Source organism: Phyllobates terribilis, unplaced genomic scaffold (genome assembly GCF_046119375.1).
Source record: "Phyllobates terribilis strain yellow unplaced genomic scaffold, ASM4611937v1 Scaffold_110__1_contigs__length_5578470, whole genome shotgun sequence".
In the NCBI taxonomy this organism is placed as follows: domain Eukaryota; kingdom Metazoa; phylum Chordata; class Amphibia; order Anura; family Dendrobatidae; genus Phyllobates; species Phyllobates terribilis.
The window spans coordinates 3,621,357-3,644,112 of record NW_027362870.1 but is presented as its reverse complement, the minus strand read 5'-3'; the positions used below and the strand labels follow the sequence as shown (position 1 = coordinate 3,644,112).

The following is a 22,756-nucleotide window of genomic DNA, read 5'->3' as shown; positions in this document are numbered from 1 at the left end:
TTACATGAATATTAGCTGATCTGCAGGACCCGCAGTACAGTGAATGGAGCGGTGATGTTCAATCTTCACACTATTTACATCTGAGCGCTGCAATCAGCTGATGGGTAGAGCCGGTGCCGCGTGTCGGAGCCCACCGATCTGATATTGATAACCCATCCCCAGGATAAATCATCATTATTATACTACTGGAAACTCCATTAATGGATTGTCTGGGATTAATAACATGAGCCCCTTCTTTAAGAAAAAACAGTCCCTAACTGGTCACAGGATAAATGTGGGATTTCAGGTCACCCATTTACTGCAATGCAGCTGGCAATGCCACCCAGCGGATCTAAGCAAGTCCCGGGGCCTCAACAATATACAGCCAGTGCCCGAGTATAGGATGGAAGATTAAAAAAAATCTTCAAAAATGTATTTTGTATGAGGCATACATCAAAAATACAGGCAATGCTTTTCCTGACAACACTGAGTTTTATAATGTGGAAAAAAACGTTTAAAAAAACACTGTGTGAACATAACCCTAACTGCATTGTGACTGTGTATATACATATATAAGCTGCCCCTCCCCCACCATGTGAGCATTCTCAGCGCGTACTGACCAATGCTGTCCACCAGGTGGCATCAGCAGGAAATTACAGCGATGAGACAAGCACTGCATGACAGCCCCGCCCCAATCTGCCCTATACCAGACACGCCCCCTACCAACGCCCCGCCTCCACTGCCATGACAACCGAATTATTTAATGGCAGAAAGAGAGACCTTATATGAGCAGAGAAGTAGCGGCCGGAGCGCGGGGTCCGCACAGGTGAGCGCCCCCTATAACACAGTGTATGTACTGCACGTCAGCTCTATGGCAGACTGTCACCTGTGCTGGATCCAGTACGTGTTACACTTATATCTGTACAGAGACACAGAGGACGCAGCGGGGCCCTGTCGCCAGATATATATATATATGTGTGTGTGTGTGTATATACAGTATATATGTGTATGTATATGCTGTATTACTGTATATATGTGTGTGTGTGTGTGTATATACAGTATATATGTGTATGTATATGCTGTATTACTGTATATATGCGTGTATATATGTACTAGCTATTGAACCCGTTCTACGCCCGGGTGGCGAGCATTTTTATTGGTATATGGTCTCCCATCCTGGTATTTGTGCTGCCCCCATCCTATTGTGGTATGCATGGTCCCTCCACCCCCCAATCCTGGTATACATGGCACACCTCATTCCCCAATCATGGTATGTATGGTCCCCTCACCCCCCAACCCTGGTATGCATGGCACACCTCACCCCCCAATCATGGTATGTATGGTCCCCTCACCCCCCAACCCTGGTATGCATGGCACACCTCACCCCCCAATCATGGTATGTATGGTCCCCTCACCCCCCAATCCTAGTATGCATGGCACACCTCATTCCCCAATCCTGGTATGCATGGTCCCCTCGCCTCCCAATCCTGGTATACATGGCACCCCTCACCCCCCAATCCTGGTATGCATGGCACCCCTCACCCCCAATCCTGGTATACATGGCACCCCTCATTCCCCAATCCTGGTATGCATGGCACCCCTCATTCCCCAATCCTGGTATACATGGCACCCATCACCCCCCAATCCTGGTATGCATGGTCCCCTCACCCCCCAATCCTGGTATGCATGGTCCCCTCACCCCCCAATCCTGGTATGCATGGTCCCCTCACCCCCCAATCCTGGTATACATGGCACCCCTCATTCTCCAATCCTGGTATGCATGGCACCCCTCACCCCCAATCCTGGTATACATGGCACCCCTCATCCCCCAATCCTGGTATACATGGTCCCCTCACCCCTCAATTCTGGTATACATGGCATCCCTCATTCCCCAATCCTGGTATACATGGCACCCCTCACACCCCTCACCCCCTAATTCTGGTATGCATGGTCCCCTCACCCCCGAATCCTGGTATGTATGGTCCCCTCACCCCCCAATTCTGGTATACATGGCATCCCTCATTCCCCAATCCTGGTATGCATGGTCACCTCACCTCCCAATCCTGGTATACATGGCACCCCTCACCCCCCAATCCTGGTATGCATGGCACCCCTCACCCCCAATCCTGGTATACTTGGCACCCCTCATTCCCCAATCCTGGTATGCATGGCACCCCTCACCCCCAATCCTGGTATGCATGGCACCCCTCATTCCCCAATCCTGGTATGCATGGCACCCCTCATTCCCCAATCCTGGTATGCATGGCACCCCTCATCCCCAATCCTGGTATGCATGGTCCACCCCAATTCTGGTATACATGGCACCCCTCAGCCCCAATCCTGGTATGCATGGTCCCCTCACCCCCCAATTCTGGTATACATGGTACCCCTCACCCCCAATCCTGGTATGCATGGTACCCCCTCATCCCTATTCTGGTATCTATGGTACCCCCTCACATCCCCAATCCTGGTATGCATGGTACCCCTCATCCCTATCCTGATATGCATGGCACCCCTCACCCCCAATCCTGTTATGCATGGCACCCCTCACCCCCAATCCTGTTATGCATGGTCCCCTCACCCCCAATCCTGTTATGCATGGTCCCCTTACCCCCCAATCCTGGTATGCATGGCACCCCTCACCCCCCAATCCTGGTATGGATAGTCCCCTCACCCGCCAATCCTGGTATGTATGGTCCTCTCACCCCCCAATCCTGGTATGTATGGCACCCCTCACCCCCCAATCCTGGTATGTATGGCACCCCTCATCCCTATCATGCTACACACACATACAAGAAAATAAACACTTATACTCACCTTTCTTCCCTGTGCTCTAGCGCTGTTTCCCGTTCTGCTGGAGGCCGGGGGAGGAGTGCGGCGCCGAAGTACGCGTGTGCTCATACCACGCTGTCCGGCTCCATTTTGCTGAAGACACATTGCAAATGTGTCTTCAGTAAAATGGCGCCGGATAGCGCTATGCGCATGTGCCGATTTCAATGCCTCCCTCTTCCCCCGGACTCCGGACCGAACAGAAGCGCCGCGGTAGCGCTCATCCCGGTCAGGTAAGTATGTAAGTATGGCGCCAGAGATCGCGGTATGTGTTCAGTGTATAAGCATACCGTGATCTCCAGCACCATACACTCCTCTTACCTGTAACGGCTCCATGCGTTCTTCAGTCTGGAGCCAGACTGTGCAGGCGTGTCGCACTAGCGCAGACTATAAAGGCTTCAGACAGAGGGACGCTTGTAGCGTTATATTATAGATACTCTATATGTATGTATATATATATATGTATACTGTATATGTGTATATGCATACTGTATGTATATATATATGTATACTGTATATGGCTGTATATATGTATACTGTATATGGGTGTGTGTATATGTATACTGTATGTGTGTATATATATGTATACTGTATATGGGTGTGTATATATGTATACTGTATATGTGTGTATATGTATACTGTATATGGGTGTGTATATATGTATACTGTATATAGGTGTGTATATGTATACTGTATATGTGTGTGTATATATGTATACTGTATGTGTGTGTATATATATGTATACTGTATATGTGTGTGTATATCTATACTGTGTATATATGTATACTGTATGTGTGTATATGCATACTGTATGTATATATATATGTATACTGTATATGTGTGTGTATATGTATACTGTATATGGGTGTGTACATGTATACTGTATATGGGTGTGTATATATGTATACTGTATGTGTGTGTATATATATGTATACTGTATATGTGTATATGCATACTGTATGTATATATATATGTATACTGTATATGGGTGTGTATATATGTATACTGTATATGGGTGTGTACATGTATACTGTATATGGGTGTGTATATATGTATACTGTATGTGTGTGTATATATATGTATACTGTATATGGGTGTGTATATATGTATACTGTATATAGGTGTATATATATGTATACTGTAGATGTGTGTATATGTATACTGTATATGGGTGTATATATGTATGCTGTATGTGTGTGTATATATATATGTACAGTGCTGGCCAAAAGTATTGGCACCCCTGCAATTTTGTCAGATAATACTCAGTTTCTTCCTGAAAATGATTGCAATCACAAATTCTTTGTCTTATTATCTTCATTTAATTTGCTTGCAAGGAAAAACACAAAAGAGAATGAAGCAAAAATAAAATCATTGATCATTTCACACAAAACTCCAAAAATGGGCCGGACAAAAGTATTGGCACCCTCAGCCTAATACTTGGTTGCACAACCTTTAGCCAAAATAACTGCGAACAACCGCTTCCCGTAACCATCAATGAGTTTCTTACAATGCTCTGCTGGAATTGTAGACCATTCTTCTTTGGCAAACTTGTAGTGAGCTGGCCGTCTCTGGCTGTTCTGTGCTAATTGATATAGAGCCTGTTACAGAAGTGATTACACAGGATGATGTTGCCACCTTGTGGCCAGAGGTTGCACCTGCGCAGGGTGTGATGACAGAGAAAAAGACTGAGCCTCCTGTGTCCCGCCCTAGAGAGTCACGTGACCAAAGTGGGAAGCAGGAAAAAGCGCGCGCAGAGTCTGCTGTGGTCTGTGAAAAGAGCCAGGACGGTGTGCAGGCCCTCGTGTGTGGCGCAGGAGAGACTCTCAACGTGATTTCTTCTATCTGACACCATATCCTCGGAGCCTTCCCCAGCTCCTGCACTGCTGAAGGATTCAGCTGTTACACTCCCTGCTACTGGAGTGTGGACTACATAAGGGGACCCACCAGAGCTTCTATCCGGATCAGAGAGACTGTAAGCGGGACCTCTGGCGAGAGGCCGAAGTATCCCTTCCTTTGTTTCCGCGAATTCTGCTGTTCCTGTTTTTTTTCCGGCTGGGACGCCTTCCTGCAAAGACAGACAGGCCTGCGACGGGGGACACATCCTTCTGGAGTAAAGGACTGGTAACGTGTGAGTAGGGACAGTGAGGGTCAGCTTATCAGTACACGTTATTACTGTGCATATTTACGGTTGTCATTTATTGTTTTTTTTTCTTTGCTGTGTTAAAAATGTATGCGAGTAAAGATACGGTTGTCAAGATAGAGTCTGTGTGTGGGGATCTTGCTGGGCCAGATCATAGATACCAATGCGCGGCCTTGCCCGCGGTCACTTCAAACTGCTCCAGGTCCCTGATATTTGAAGGGAGCCTTCTCCAAACTGACATTTTGCGATCTCTCCACAGGTGTTCTATGGGATTCAGGTCTGGACTCATTGCTGGCCACCTTAGAAGTCTCCAGTGCTTTCTCTAAAACCATTTTATAGTGCTTTTGGAAGTGTGTTTTGGGTCATTGTCCTGCTGGAAGACCCATGACCTCTGAGGGAGACCCAGCTTTCTCACACTGGGCCCTACATTATGCTGCAAAATTTGTTGGTAGTCTTCAGACTTCATAATGCCATGCACACGGTCAAGCAGTCCAGTGCCAGAGGCAGCAAAGCAACCCCAAAACATTAGGGAACCTCTGCCATGTTTGACTGTAGGGACCGTGTTCTTTTCTTTGAATGCCTCTTTTTTTTTCCTGTACACTCTATGTTGATGCTTTTTCCCAAAAAGCTCTACTTTTGTCTCATCTGACCAGAGAACATTCTTCCAAAACGTTTTAGGCTTTCTCAGGTAAGTTTTGGCAAACTCCAGCCTGGCTTTTTTATGTCTCGGGGTAAGAAGTGGGGTCTTCCTGGGTATCCTACCATACAGTCCCTTTTCATTCAGACGCCAACGGATAGTATGGGTTGACACTGCTGTACCCTCGGACTGCAGGGCAGCTTGAACTTGTTTGGATGTTAGTCGAGGTTCTTTATCCACCATCCGCACAATCTTGCGTTGAAATCTCTCGTCAATTTTTCTTTTCCGTCCACATCTAGGGAGGTTAGCCACAGTGCCATGGGCTTTACACTTCTTGATGACACTGCGCACGGAAGACACAGGAACATTCAGGTCTTTGGAGATGGACTTGTAGCCTTGAGATTGCTCATGCTTCCTCACAATTTGGTTTCTCAAGTCCTCAGACAGTTCTTTGGTCTTCTTTTTTTTCTCCATGCTCAATGTGGTACACACAAGGACACAGGACAGAGGCTGAGTCAACTTTAATCCATGTTAACTGGCTGCAAGTGTGATTTAGCTATTGCCAACACCTGTTAGGTGCCACAGGTAAGTTACAGGTGCTGTTAATTACACGAATTAGAGAAGCATCACATGATTTTTCAAAGGGTGCCAATACTTTTGTCCACCCCCTTTTTTAGGTTTGGTGTGGAATTATATCCAATTTGGCTTTAGGACAATTCTTTTTGTGTTTTTTTCATTGAAGACAAATTAAATGAAGAGAATAATACCAAAGAATTTATGATTGCAATCATTTTCAGGAAGAAATTGAGCATTATCTGACAGAATTGCAGGGGTGCCAATACTTTTGGCCACCACTGTATACTGTATATGGGCGTGTGTATATATATATATGTATACTGGTATGTGTGTGTATATGTGTGTATATGTGTGTATATATGTGTATATATGTATACTGTATATGTGTGTATATATGTATACTGTATATGGGTGTGTATATATATATATATATACTGTATATGGGTGTGTATATATATATACTGTATACTGGGTGTGTATATATGTATACTGTATAAGTGTGTATATATATGTATACTGTATATGGGTGTATATATATGTATACTGGTATATGTGTGTATATATGTATACTGTATATGGGTGTGTATATATGTATACTGTATATGTGTGTATATGTATACTGTATATGTGTGCATATATGTATACTGTATATGTGTGTATATATGTATACTGTATATGTGTGTATATATATATGTATACTGTATATGGGTGTGTATATATGTATACTGTATATGTGTGTATATATATATGTATACTGTATATGGGTGTGTATATATGTATACTGTATATGTGTGTATATGTATACTGTATATGGGTGTGTATATATATACTGTATATGGGTGTATATATATGTATACTGTATATGTGTGTGTATATGTATACTGTATATGGGTGTGTATATATGTATACTGTATATGTGTGTATATGTATACTGTATATGGGTGGATATATACAGTACAGACCAAAAGTTTGGACACACCTTCTCATTTAAAGATTTTTCTGTATTTTCATGACTATGAAAATTGTACATTCACACTGAAGGCATCAAAACTATGAATTACCACATGTGGAATTATATACTTAACAAAAAAGTGTGAAACAACTGATAATATGTCTTATATTCTAGGTTCTTCAGAGTAGCCCCCTTTTGCTTTGATGACTGCTTTGCACACTCTTGGCATTCTCTTGATGAGCTTCTAGAGGTAGTCACCGGAAATGGTCTTCACCTCACAGGTGTGCCCTGTCAGGTTTAATATGATAAAGTGCTTTATTCTTTGTCGGGTCCAGGGGTCCTGTAGAATGTGAATCCCTGAGGAACAGCGTATCCTTGGCTTGTGCCAAGACAGAAGAAAAGTTGCTGAACACTTGGTACCCCAAAGTGATCAATCTATTTGCCAATCAAGATGCCCTGCAGTTGATTAATGCGGACAAATTGGATTCCTTTTATAACTGCGTCTCGACTAGCGGGGTGCCTCAAGGGTCTGTCTTGGGCCCTATATTATTTAATATACTTATTAATGATCTAGTGGAAGGGTTGCATAGTAAAATAGCAATATTTGCAGATGATACTAAACTTTGTAACGTAGTTAATACAGATGAGGATAGGGCACAGCTACAGGAGGATTTAGATAAATTGGGGAGTTGGGCCAAAAAATGGCAAATGGGGTTCAATGCCGATAAATGTAAGGTCATGCACATGGGAAAGAAAAACAGCAGTCACCCATACATATTAAATGGGAAACCGTTGGGGAAATCTGACATGGAGAAGGACCTGGGCGTCTTGGTTAACAGCAAATTAAATTGGAGTGCCCAGTGTCAGGCAGCAGCTGCGAAGGCAAATAGAGTCATGGCATGCATCAGAAGAGGAATAGGGGCATATGATGAGAACATTGTTCTTCCTCTGTATAAAGCGCTGGTAAGGCCGCACTTAGAATATTGTGCACAGTTCTGGGCTCCGGTACTCAGGAAAGACATATTGGAGCTAGAGAGGGTACAAAGGAGGGCGACTAAGGTAATAAAGGGAATGGAGGGACTAGAATACCCAGAGAGGTTGTCCAAATTAGGCCTATTTACGTTGGAAAAGAGAAGGCTTAGCGGAGACCTCATAAACATGTATAAATACATCAGGGGGATGTACAGAGATCTCTCCCATGACCTGTTTATACCAAGGATGGTGACAAAGACGAGGGGGCACACTATGCGTCTGGAGGAAAGGAGGTTCCTGCACCAGCATAGAAGGGGATTCTTTACGGTCAGAGCTGTGAGACTCTGGAATTCTCTGGGAGAGGAAGTGGTGATGTCCAACTCACTTAATGAGTTCAAGAGAGGACTGGACGCCTTTCTTGAGAACAATAAAATTACATCTTATGCTTAGTGATAGTTAATTAATCCAGGGATTTAATCTGACTGCCAGATTGGAGTCGGGAAGTGAATTTTTCCTCAATGATGTAAATTGGCCTATACCGCATGGTTTTTTTTTGCCTTCCCCTGGATCAACGCTGCGGAATAGCTGCAGTGCACAAGAAATAGGCTGAACTGGATGGACGCTTGTCTTTTTTCGGCCTTTTAAACTATGTAACTATGTAACTATGTAACACTTATGTCCAAGCAGGTAAAGGCGGCTGCAAGATCCGTGATATATAAGGATTCATGTTCATTATTGTATCTCTGGATCAGACATAGACTCAGAGTGATACAACTAAATAGACCCTATAGGGGTAAAGTTGGCATATCCGGGGGGAAATATATCCCAGATTTGCCAAACTGAGCCAACTCATGAAACACATGGGTACATAGGAGAAGAAAGAGTTAATTGGCGTAAAAAATATAAATTTTTATTCCATCAAGTTAAAAAACGTACATAGTAAAAAGAGAAATGACATAATACGGATAGTATAAAGACACTAATTAGATTACCAATGTAGCAAGATATGTTACAAAGTATACATATATGGTCACGCATATGGTCACAGTGGGACATGAGCAATATAGATAATATAGCATAAGGTTAGTATATCAAGACAATCCAATGAGTGTAATAATATATCAAAAAGTAATCCATAAGTATTCCATAGTCATTGGATTTACACTTGCCATATGCATCAGGTATCCATCTAAATAATGCTCCTGCCCACAAATAATCAGATACATGTCACATAAAACATTTTTTAAGGTAGTCTCTTACCACAAAGAGTGCCAAAAAGGAGGGTAAAGTGCATAAAGGAACGCACAGTGGCAGAGTGGTATTCCCATCTCATATATTTATGGCACTTCCACAGTCTGAGGACGCACATTCGGCTGAAGTATATTGCTGCGCAGGGACATGCCGGGTCCCTGAGCTGCAATGCATGCCGCCAGCCAATCAAAGGCCAGTAGCTGATGTCGGCGTGCCAGTCACGAGCGACGCATGGAAGTGACGTCATGCGCTGCCCTTGCCGGCACACTGAAATCAGCTACAGAAGAAGACGCCGCATGTCGTGGGAGCGCAGGAAGGTAAGTAGAATCATTTATTTTTGTTTATTTAATGTATTAGAAAAGAACGACAGAACATTATACCAGGAAAGGGCCAAGGATGGGGAGCATTAGACAAGGAAGGGGCTCAGGGTGGGGAGAATTAGACAAGGAAGGGGCCCAGGATGGGGAGCATTATATAAAGAAGGGGCCCAGGATGGGGAACATTATACAAGGAAAGGGCCCAGGATAGGGAGCATTATACCAGAATGGGGACCAGGAAGGGCACAAGGATGGAGGTCATTATACCAGAATGGGGCCTAGGATGGGGGACAGGATACCAGGATGGAGGACATTGTTATAGGATGGGGGACATTGTACCAGGATTGGGGACATTGTTACAGGAAGGGGCCAGGATGGGGGACATTATTACAGTAAGAGGCCCAGGACCAAGGACATTATACCAGGAAGGAGCCCAGGATTGGGACGTTATTGCTGAAAGGGGCTCAGGATGGGGGGTATTATACACAGAAGGTGGATATTATAACAGGAAGAGGCCCAGGATCGGGGATATTATAACAGGAAGGGGCGCAGGATGGGGAACATTATACCAGGAAGGGGCCTAGAATGAGAGACATTATTATAGGATGGGGCTACAATGGGAAACATCCAAGGCAGGGACGAACACGCGCATCATTATCGGATCTAGAATGCTACAAGGGCCCATACATCTGACCAACATGCTGGTGGGGGCCCAGGTCCAAATTTTGCACATCTGCAGGAACATGGCATATGGCTTAACAGTATGTCATATGTTGGGAAGGGGTTAAGCTACAGCACATTACATAGCCTCTTGCAGCTATATCAATGGAAAAATTAAAAAATGTATGGCTTTTTGAAGAAGGGAAGGAAAAAATGCAAAACAAAAAATTATCCGGTCCTGAAGGGATTAAGGAGTTCCCACCCACAGTAAATGTTGTCACTCAGCTTAAAATCTTCACTTGCTTATTAGCAGAAGCTAAGGTTTCATTAGGATCTCCGAGGCTAAAGTTACATGCGGCTCCAGCTTACATGTAAAGGGGATGGTATCAAGGAGTCTCGCCAAACTTTCCCTACAAATGTCCAACAATTCAGAATTCATATCCATTGATAATTTATCTTCTAAAATGATAGCATTTTTTTTCTATCCTTTTCATTTTATGTGTAATTAACTTTTTGCTCTCCTCCTTTAAGCAATGGGAGGAACGACTGATAAGGATCCAGGAAACCATTGATGAATGGCTGAAGGTGCCGACCCAGTGGCTTTAATCTTCTCTTCTGAGGACATCATGCAGCAAATGCCTGAAGAAGGACGCTTATTCCAGACTGTGGACAGAAACTGGAGAGAGATCATGAAACATTGCGTTAAAGACCCGAAGGTAAATGGATGCTTCATGGTGGACTGATACAAGAAAGCACGGTCATCTTGCATCCAGGATTGATGTTTTCCAAGAGTCCGTGTCCTGATGCTTCCATCACAAGGATCCCGGGTTATGGGGCTCCGCACTGCCTGGACTCCAGCCTCCCGCATCTTCTATTTTCTATCCAAATAGGTTCTAATTTTTCTTTTAATATAAACTATTGGCACAATAGTCAATGAATGTGACCTTTTTTCAGTCTCTATAACTATATAATGGAATCTTACTTATGGGCTATCTACTTTGTATTAGGTTTTAAGCGCCACTTCTCTGACCGGACTTCTGGAGAAACTTCAGGACAGCAATGTGCTTCTGGATAAAATCATGAAAGGGCTGAACGCCTATCTGGAGAAGAAGAGGCTTTTTTCCCACGGTATAGTCCTTTCACTTGTTGCAATGATTGTATATATTCCTTAAATATTTTTTTTTCTTATTTAAACGCATTGAAATCATTTTTGTAATTGGATTTCATTAATAATTTTGCACTGTTTGCCTTCTATTGGCTCTGTGTTGCGCTGGCTATTGGACTTATTTTTAATCGGTCTTTTTTCAGCTCCTCTTAGCCGATTTATGACCACAGATCACATCAAAGCTGAATGTGCAGGAAACAAAAAGCCTAACGGTGCAACATTTTTAATGAAACTGAATTGTCGCAAATACTCGCAATTAAATGGGTATTCCCATCTCCAAGATCCTATCCCAATATGTAGTAGGCGTAGTAATAATAATAATATTAGCAAATACCTCCAATTAGAAGTGTAGTATAGTTCTTCTGATTCACTATGTCGCTTTCCCCATGTGCAAGGCATTGCAGTAGCTTCGGTATCCATGGTTACGACCACTCATATAGTGACAGTTATTTGCTAGTGGTCGTAACCTAAGCTACTGCAATGCCCTGCACATGGGGTAAGCGACAAAACAAATCAGAAGAACTATACTGAACTTCTAATTGGAGGTATTTGCTAATATTATTATTATTACGCATACTACATATTGGGGTAGAATCCTGGAGATGGGAATACACATTTCAGTTAAATAAAAAAAAGTTCCCAAAGCTGGATAGCCCCTTTAAGCTAACCATACGCATGACATATGAGATACCCGTGGTCTGAATGGTTATTTGGCTATTTCTCCTGACTCCCACCTATTCTGCTGAACAGTCATGTGGTTTTAATGGGGAGAGAGGAGAAAGTCGGTACTGGACACCTCCGGCAGCGGGTTATCTCCCCTGAGAACCAAAAGACCGGGTATTGAAATCCCATCTGCCTGATCCTTCTGGCCCTGACATCCTCTATCGGGGGAGAGTCAGGAGACCCCCATACACATCAGTGGGTAGGCCGGTCCTGCTGCAATCGTCAGGTTTAAACTATTTTAATCCAATGTGTATGGGGACTGAATCTTTACTTTAAAGCTTTGCTTTTCTATTTTCTCACATAGACACTAATACAAATGGCGCCTGACCCAATACTTTAATGACATCTTTATCATATTGTGCATTTTCGCTTTAGCTTTTTCTTCCTGTCCAACGACGAAATGCTAGAAATTCTCTCTGAGACTAAAGATCCTCTGCGGGTCCAACCACATCTAAAGAAGGGCTTTGAAGGCATCGCAAAGCTGGAGCTCCTTCCTAACCTGGACATCAAAGCCATGTACAGCACCGAGGGGGAACGCGTAGAGCTCATCCAGACCATCTCCACCTCCGAGGCTCGGGGGGCCGTGGAGAAGTGGCTCATCCAAGGGGAAGATGTCATGTTAAGGAGCGTGCATGATGTTATTGCTCGGTCACGAATGGTACGGATCTACCTACAGACCAAAAGCATTAATTGGAACTAATCTAGTCTATATATATAATCGTCTTATCCCGTCTGTCTGTCTGTCTGTGTGTCTGTGTGTCTGTCTGTCCAGGAAATCCCGCGTCGCTCATTGGTCCGGCAGCGGCCAATCAGCGCCGGGGGATTTCTAAAAAAAGATGGCGGCCGTTAGCGGCTCATCTGCGGGACGGAGCTGAGCGGCGATGCAGCCGGGAGATGACCGGCGCAAGGCGCTCATCTACCGGCCGGCAACAGCAGAAGGAACCCGACCGACGGACCCATCTGCGGGATGGAGATGCAGCCGGAAGATGAGCGCCGCGAGGCGCTCATCTCCCGGCCGGTAGCAGCGGAAGGACCGCCGGCGTCGCTGACCTCCATGCGGAAGGGAGGACCGGGGAGCGGCGCTGCGGGTCGGGATACTTCTGCTGTGAGCGCCCGCTATGTCCCGGGTTCTCGCAGTGGAAGTAGCCGCACAGGCAGCGCCGCTCCCCGGTCCTCACCAAGACGATTCGATGATTGATCGCGGTCTTCGGACCCGACCAATCACTGATCTTAGCGCAAAACTTAAACACCGCTGTGCTGATTGGTCGCCGACGCTGCCCGCGACCAATCACCGATCTTGGCTCCACATTTAAACACCGCTGTGGTGATTGGTCGCGGCCGATATTTAAATTTGGCGCCAAAATCGGTGATTGGTCGCGGCCGATATTTCAATTTGGCGCCCAAATCGGTGATTGGTTGCGGTCAGCGTCCGTGACCAATCAGCACAATAGTGTTTAACTTTGGCGCCAAGATCAGTCATTGGTCGCGGGCCAAGACAGCGACCAATCACCGAAATGTGCGGCACTTTTAAATAGCGTCCGTGACCAATTGGATGTCAGCGCCACTCCCCGGTCCTCCCTTCACACCCTAGCCGCATGGATGTCAGCGCCGCTCCCCGGTCCTCCCTTCACACCCTAGCCGCATGGATGTCAGCGGCGCTGCCTGTGCGGATACTTCCGCTCCGAGAACCCGGGACATGAGCGGGCGCTCGCAGCAGAAGTATCTGGACTCGCAGCGCCGCTCCCCGGTCCTCCCTTCACACCCTAGCCGCTGATGTCCCCACTGTATCCGCATGGTCTTACAAAGGTCCGGACATTTGTGTTAAAAATCGCTGATTGGTCGCAGGCGCTGCCCGCGACCAATCACCGATTTGGGCGCCAAATTTAAATATCAGCCGCGACCAATCAGCACAGCGGTGTTTAAATGTGGAGCCAAGATCGGTGATTGGTCGCGGCCGATATTTAAATTTGGCGCCCAAATCGGTGATTGGTCGCTGGCAGCGCCAGCGACCAATCAGCGATTTTTAACACAAATGTCCGGACCTTTGTAACACCATGCGGATACTGTGGGGACATCAGCGGCTAGGGTTTGAAGGGAGGATCGGGGAGCGGCGCTGCGGGTCGGGATACTTCTGCTCCGAGCGCCCGCTCATGTCCCGGGTTCTCGGAGCGGAAGTATCCGCACAGGCAGCGCCGCTGACATCCATGCGGCTAGGGTGTGAAGGGAGGGACGGGGAGCGGCGCTGACATCCAATTGGTCGCGGACGCTATTTAAAAGTGCCTCACAAATCGGTGATTGGTCGCGGTCTTGGCCCACAACCAATCACGGATCTTGCCGCAAAAGTTAAACACTACGGTGCTGATTGGTCGCGGACGCTGACAGCGACCAATCACCGATTTTGGCGCCACATTCAAATATCGGCCGCGACCAATCACCGATCTTGGCTCCACATTTAAACACCGCTGTGCGGATTGGTCGCGGACGCTATTTAAATGTGGCACCAAAATCGGTGATTGGTCGCACCCAGCGTCGGCGACCAATCAGCACAGCGGTGTTTAAATGTGGAGCCAAGATCGGTGATTGGTCGCGGCCGATATTTGAATGTGGCGCCCAAATCGGTGATTGGTCGCTGTCAGCGTCCGCGACCAATTAGCACCGTAGTGTTTAACTTTGGCCGCAAGATCAGTGATTGGTTGCGGGCCAAGTCGGCGACCAATCACCGATTTGTGCGGCACATTTAAATAGCGGCCGCGACCATTCACCGATCTTGCCGCCACATTTAAACACTGCTGTGCTGATTGGACGCGGACGCCGGACGCGTCCAATCAACGAGATTGGCGCCAAATTTAAGCAACGCTCTGCTGATTGATCGCGGTCGCTGGCCGAGATCAATCAGCAGTATTGGCGCAAAATTTAAACAACGCTCTGCTGATTGGTCGCGGTTGTCGGCCGTGACCAGTCAGCAGTATTGGCGCCAAATTTAAACCTCACTCTGCTGATTGGTCGCAACCACCGGCCGCGACCAATCTGCGTTTTTGGTGCCAAATTTAAACAACGCTCTGCTGATTGGTCACGGTCGCCGGCCGAGACCAATCAGCAGCATTGGGGCCAAATGTAAACCCCGCTGTGCTGATTGGTCGCGGTCGCCGGCAAAGACCCATCAGCATTATTGGTGCCAAATTTAAACCCTGCTCTGCTGATTGGTCGCAGCCGCCAGCCGCGACTAATCAGCGATTTTGGTGCCAATTTTAAACACCGCACTGCTGATTGGTCGCGGCCGCCATCCGCGACCAATCAGCGAGATTGGCGCCAAATTTAAACAACGCTCTGCTGATTGTTCGCTGTCGCCGGCCTCGACCAATCAGCGATTTTGGCGCCAAATTTAAAGAATGCTCTGCTGTTTGGTCACGGCCGGCGACCAATCTGTGATTTTGGCGCCGAATTTAAACCCCGCTCTGCATCGCTCTGCTGATTGGTCGCGGTCGGCGGCCATGACCAGTCAGCAGTATTGGCGCCAAATTTAAACACCGCTCGGCTGATTGGTCGCGACTAATCAGCGATTTTGGTGCCCAATTTAAACACGCTCTCCAGTCCTCACTAACACGGTTCGCTGATTGGTCGCGGCCGCCGCCCGCGACCAATCATCGATATTGCCGCCAAATTTAAACACCGCTTTGCTGATTGGTCGCGGTTGCCGAACGCGACCAATCAGCGATTTTGGCGCCAAATTTAAACACAGCTCTGCTGATTGCACCCGGTCGGCCGCATACCTATTCTAGAATACCCGATGCATTAGAATCAGGCCACCATCTAGTTCTTTTATATTTGTATAAGATTATTTGGCGGCAGTGAATGATTTGTGGATGATGTATCTCTTGCAATAGAGCCAGGTAGCAGATCTTCTACCTGCAATCGGTAGAAATGAATTTGCTAGATAATACTAGTAAGGTTGTCCCTCTCTTAAATGCTTCTGTCAACGTAATTTAACTTTCTTTTTTAAAAGGCATACCCTGCGACTGCAAGAAAAGACTGGGTGAGGGAATGGCCGGGACAGGTCGTGCTCTGTGTGTCTCATGTTCTGGACAAGTGAAGTGCATGAAGCTATCGACAGTGGCCCGGAGGTACGGCATAAGCTCCTTTACTGATCAAGGTTGCTTCACTATAAACAGTCATGGCCGGAAGTGTTGGCACCCTTGAAGTTGTTCCAGAAAATGAAGTATTTTTCCATAAAAAATTGCATGTGTATTTTCTGTTATACACATGTTTATTTCCTTTGTATGTATTGGAACAACACAAAAAAAGGCAAATTGGATATAATTTCACACAAAACCCCATAAATGGGTCGGACAAAATTGTTGGCATCTTTCCAAAATTGTGGGTAAACAATTTTGTTTCAAGCATGTGATGCTCGTTCAAACTCACCTGTGGCAAGTAAAAGGTGCGGGCAATATGAAAATCACACCTGAAACCTGATACAAAGGGGAAAAGTTGACTCAGTCTTTGCGTTGTTACGTGCCACACTAAGCAGGGAGAACAGAAAGAGGAGAAGAGAACTGTCTGAGGACTTGAGAACCAAAATTGTTGACTAATATCTTCTTTTTGTGTTGTTCCAATATACACAAATGAAATAAACATGTGAACAACAAAACGTGTAATTGTAATAATTTTCTGGGAGAAATACATATATATACATTCATAGACAGACTTCATGAGTTCTCCTGCTAATAGACTGTCATACCCAGAGACGCAGCTTATAGGAGTTTCCAGGGGGGGATATACCATTGGTGCAACAGAGGTAAGGGGACCCACATTCACATCCAAAGATGCAAGCAGCTTATTTCACAGTACGTTATTAGACTGCAAAGAGCCCATGTAGTGTTCTTGCCCAGGGGTCTTCTCCTGGGGGTTGCAGTTGTACAGCGGCTCAATATCTTGAAGGTACCCAAAAGGCTCCATAGTATTGTTGGGATTTTGCATTGATTCATGCATCTTGTCTAGAGATGCGCAACTAAATTTGCAGGACCTTGGTCTAAGAGAGCAGGTTAGTAGTCTGTGGCTGTTGGATGGGAGCCTTGCTAACCGCCTCTTACATGCCGGCATCCCTGGCTCCTCTTTTGATTAGCCGGCCAGGCGTGATGTCATTTGTGCCTCACACCACAACTATGACATCGACATCAAAAGAGGAGCCGGAGATGCCGGTTCACGGGGCTCCGGTCCTGCGGCCGTGGAATACTGACCGGACTGTTGGACCAGAGTCCTGCAAATCCATTCGCTCATCTCTACTCTCGTCATATCTACCAATAAGGGAAGACATTGTATGGGATTTCCCATAATACCAGCATAAAATTAATCCATCTGCATTGAGTTTTCCATGCTGTTTGTAGCAGGGTTTTATAGAGGTACATCTGGGTATTTGGAGCAATTTGCGAGGAGGCAAATTGTCCCAGCAGACTCGCAGCACATTGGGGGCTCTCGTCACCATAGAGGGGCACGCTCGTGACGTGGTCAGGGAAATGATCGAAACAGGTTTGTGCAAACATCATGGCTGGCAGCAAACTTTCCAATACCATTTTCTATTTATTATACACTACATGGAGAAAGGTATTGTGCCCCCTCCACATTACACCTACAGGGGCTTTTATGGCCTCCTATTCTAATCCATATCCAGGATGTTAATATGGAGTCCGTCCCTCTACAGATATCACAGCTCAGTATGCCGAGCACCTTCATACATTTCACCATATTCCTATGTTCTTTCCATATCTATGTTATGTTCCCCCCTCTTTTCTTTGAGTTTTCATAGGACACAATTGATCTTGTCACAGTAAAGCAATCTTGGGGTGTACTTACAATGACGTCTATGGGGCAGTAGTCATTTCTGCATATTGAGATGGTGGTCCCTATATAGGAATGTTTTGGCATCTGTAGGTGTCGGCATCCCCTGTATATGACTCATTGCCACAATTGCTCTTCTTTATAGTCAGTGGTTTGGATGGCCTAGGTGCGGTTTGTAATATTTTCTATCAATGGTGTGTGTGCCCTCCTCTGTGCAGTGTCGTTCTATAACCATGGATGGACTAATAAAGGGGTTTTATGTCAATTCCTTTAATGACCTTTTGTTCGGTTTCTTTGTAGGTATTATGTCATTCTCCGAGTGGTCAGCCATTCTAAGCCTGAGCAGACATATGGCAATGTAATTGATGTGTGCCTGACATTGTTCTTCCCTATGTGGCGGTGACATATTTATGCTGCCATTCTCCAGTATTTGTTCTAATTAATCATCCTAAAGGTGTTTAGTGGGGTTGAGGTTGAGAACGTGTGGGAAACAGTTCTGCTCTTCTATTCCCTTAGGGTTGGAAGCTACAATTGTTTAAAATGTCTTGTGCTGAAGCATTAAGATATCTTTTCACTGGAACTAAGGGGCCTAGACCACCCCCTAAAAACAAGGCCATACCTCCACCACCAAACTGCCCAGCGGGCACAATGCAGTTAATAGGGTAACGTTCTCCTGGCATTCACCAAATCCAGACTCGTCCATCAGATGCCAGATAGAGAAGTGTGATCCGTCACTGCACAGAACAGGTCTCCTCCAGAGTCCTGTGGTGGCGGCTTCACACCACTCCATCCGACGCTCGGCATCGTGCTTGGTGATGTAAGGCTGCATGCAGCTGCTCGGCCATAAAGCTCCAGGCGGGGGCGCAGTGTTTGTGGTGATGTTGTTACCAAAGTAGATCTGGACTCTGCAGTTATGGAGTCAGGAGAGCGTTCTGCCCTCTGCTCCTCAGCACTCAGTGACCCCGCTCTGTAATGTTCTGGGGTCTCCTGAGTTGCTGCAGTTCCTTCCACTCCTTAATAATATCACTCACATGTGATGGGGGAAGATTTAGGAGGGAAGAAATGTAATATCCAGACTTGTTACCCCGGTGGCTCCTATTACAGGACCGCGCTGGTATCAGAGAGCTCTGCACCACCAGCCGTTCTGTCATATGTTAGTAACAGCACACAGCATGGGAGGGCGGATGTTATACACCGGGGGGCGTGGGGACGGATATTATACACCAGGGGCGAGGGGACGGATATTATACACCAGGTGCGAGGGGACGGATATTATACACCAGGGGCGAGGGGACGGATATTATACACCAGGGGCGAGGGGACGGATATTATACACCAGGGGTGAGGGGACAGATATTATACACCAGGTGCGAGGGGACGGATATTATACACCAGGGGCGAGGGGACGGATATTATACACCAGGTGCGAGGGGACGGATATTATTCACCAGGGGCGAGGGGACGGATATTATACACCAGGGGCGAGGGGACGGATATTATACACCAGGTGCGAGGGGACGGATATTATTCACCAGGGGTGAGGGGACAGATATTATACACCAGGTGCGAGGGGACGGATATTATTCACCAGGGGCGAGGGGACGGATATTATACACCAGGGGCGAGGGGACGGATATTATACACCAGGGGTGAGGGGACAGATATTATACACCAGGTGCGAGGGGACGGATATTATTCACCAGGGGCGAGGGGACGGATATTATACACCAGGGGCGAGGGGACGGATATTATACACCAGGGGCGTGGGGACGGATATTATACACCGGGGCGAGGGGACGGATATTATACACCAGGGGCGAGGGGACGGATATTATACACCAGGGGCGGGGGGACGGATATTATACACCAGGGGCGGGGGGACGGATATTATACACCGGGGCGAGGGGACGGATATTATACACCAGGGGTGAGGGGACAGATATTATACACCAGGTGTGAGGGGACGGATATTATTCACCAGGGGCGAGGGGACGGATATTATACACCAGGGGCGGGGGGACGGATATTATACACCGGGGCGAGGGGACGGATATTATACACCAGGGGCGAGGGGACGGATATTATACACCAGGGGCGGGGGGACGGATATTATACACCGGGGCGAGGGGACGGATATTATACACCGGGGGGGCGAGAGGCCAGATGTTATACACAAGGGGGAGGGAGCGAGGGGACAGATGTTATACACCGGGGCTGGGGGCCGGATATTATGCAAAGAAGGGCTTGGGGTTGGATGTTATACAGTGGGGTTGAGGGGATGGATTTTATACACTGGCGGGGGGGGGCGAGGGGACGGATATTATACACCGGGGGGGCGAGAGGCCGGATGTTATACACCAGGGGGAGGGAGCGAGGGGACAGATGTTATACACCGGGGCTGGGGGCCGGATGTTATACCCTGGGGGCCAGATGTTATGCAATGGAGCGCTTGGGGTTGGATGTTATACAGTGGGGTTGAGGGGATGGATTTTATACACTGGCGGGGGGGGCGAGGGGAGAGATGTTATACTAAACTAGGGGCGAGGGGTGGATGTTATACACCGGGGGAGGCGAGAGGCCGGATTTTATAAACTGGGGGCTGAGAGTCCGGATGTTATACACCGTGGGCAATGGGACTAAATGAAAAAAGCAGAATTCGGTGACTAGGAGTTTTGTCCTATAATGTATGTGCATTTGCCTTCCCTTTAGAAACTCTCCCTTGTGATTCTGCAGTGTCTTAGAGGTTGACTATCTTTTCCTACATTCCTCAGGAGTTTCTCATGAACAGACTTCCGGTGGCTTGCCCAACTCCGCTATTACTGGGAGAATGAGAATGCGAGAGTGCGAATCATCAACTGCAATGTGAAGTCCGCCTATGAGTACCTGGGCAGCTCCCCACGCCTGGTCATCACTCCGCTCACTGACCGATGCTAGCGGACTCTGCTATGATGTGATGGGTTATGCTCAGAAATGTTTTTGACTTTTGTATGATGCATGAAACTTATTAGCAATTATTATTGATATTTCATACCAGTTCTTTCATGTTTCATTGGTAGATCGGTGCTTTTTATCTAAATCTTGGTGGAGCTCCAGAAGGTCCGGCCGGCACAGGAAAAACTGAGACCACCAAAGATTTGGCCAAGGCGCTGGCCGTGCAGTGTGTGGTCTTTAACTGCTCTGATGGTTTGGACTACATAGCAATGTCAAAGGTACATACAATGTTAAGCTGCTCCATTGCAGATAATAAACTGACTCCATCCGATGTTCTGCTGACATCTTTTGATTATATAGTACAGACCAAAAGTTTGGACACACCTTCTCATTTAAAGATTTTTCTGTATTTTCATGACTATGAAAATTGTACATTCACACTGAAAGCATCAAAACTATGAATTAACACATGTGGAATTATATACTTAGCAAAAAAGTGTGAAACAACTGAAAATATGTCTTATAGTCTAGGTTCTTCAAAGTAGCCAAGAGGTAGTCACCGGAAATGGTTTTCACTTCACAGGTGTGCCCTGTCAGGTTTAATAAGTGGGATTTCTTGCCTTATAAATGGGGTTGGGACCATCAGTTGTGTTGTGCAGAAGTCAGGTGAATACACAGCTGATAGTCCTACTGAATAGACTGTTAGAATTTGTATTATGGCAAGAAAAAAGCAGCTAAGTAAAGAAAAAACGAGTGGCCATCATTACTTTAAGAAATGAATGTCAGTCAGTCCGAAAAATTGGGAAAACTTTGAAAGTGTCCCCAAGTACAGTTGCAAAAACCATGAAGCGCTACAAAGTAACTGGGTCACATGAGGACCGCCCCAGGAAAGGAAGACCAAGAGTCACCTCTGCTTCTGAGGATAAGTTTATCCGAGTCACCAGCCTCAGAAATCGCAGGTTAACAGCAGCTCAGATTAGAGACCAGGTCAATGCCACACAGAGTTCTAGCAGCAGACACATCTCTACAACAACAGTTAAGAGGAGACTTTGTGCAGCAGGCCTTCATGGTAAAATAGCTGCTAGGCAACAAGAAGAAGAGACTTGTTTGGGCTAAAGAACACAAGGAATGGACACTAGACCAGTGGAAATCTGTGCTTTGGTCTGATGAGTCCAAATTTTAGATCTTTGGTTCCAACCACCGTGTCTTTGTGCGACGCAGAAAAGGTGAACGGATGGACTCTACATGCCTGGTTCCCACCGTGAAGCATGGAGGAGGAGGTGTGATGGTGTGGGGGTGCTTTGCTGCTGACACTGTTGTGGATTTATTCAAAATGGAAGGCATACTGAACCAGCATGGCTACCACAGCATCTTGCAGCGGCATGCTATTCCATCTGGTTTGCGTTTAGTTGGACCATCATTTATTTTTCAACAGGACAATGACCCCAAACACACCTCCAGGCTGTGTAAGGGCTATTTGACCAAGAAAGAGAGTGATGGGGTGCTACACCAGTTGACCTGGCCTCCACAGTCACCAGACCTGAACTCAATCGAGATGGTTTGGCGTGAGCTGGACCACAGAGTGAAGGCAAAAGGGCCAACAAGTGCTAAGCATCTCTGGGAACTCCTTCAAGATTGTTGGAAGACCATTTCCGGTGACTACCTCTTGAAGCTCATCAAGAGAATGCCAAGAGTGTGCAAAGCAGTCATCAAAGCAAAAGGTGGCTACTCTGAAGAACCTAGAATATAAGACATATTTTCAGTTGTTTCACACTTTTTTGTTAAGTAT

At 46.4% G+C, this 22,756-nt stretch overlaps 1 protein-coding gene across 1 annotated transcript; it reads left to right on the top strand.

Annotated features, from left to right (window-relative positions):
- The first annotated feature begins 722 nt into the window (after positions 1-722).
- Positions 723-21,356, top strand: LOC141201384 (dynein axonemal heavy chain 12-like). The gene is made up of 7 exons (XM_073663380.1): positions 723-805; positions 7,288-7,394; positions 10,845-11,029; positions 11,321-11,441; positions 12,577-12,859; positions 16,205-16,322; positions 20,808-21,356. The coding sequence occupies exons 3-5, from the start codon at positions 10,889-10,891 to the stop codon at positions 12,606-12,608; spliced, it is 294 nt and encodes a 97-aa protein (XP_073519481.1). The 5' UTR covers positions 723-805; positions 7,288-7,394; positions 10,845-10,888; the 3' UTR covers positions 12,609-12,859; positions 16,205-16,322; positions 20,808-21,356.
- Positions 21,357-22,756: the final 1,400 nt, after the last annotated feature.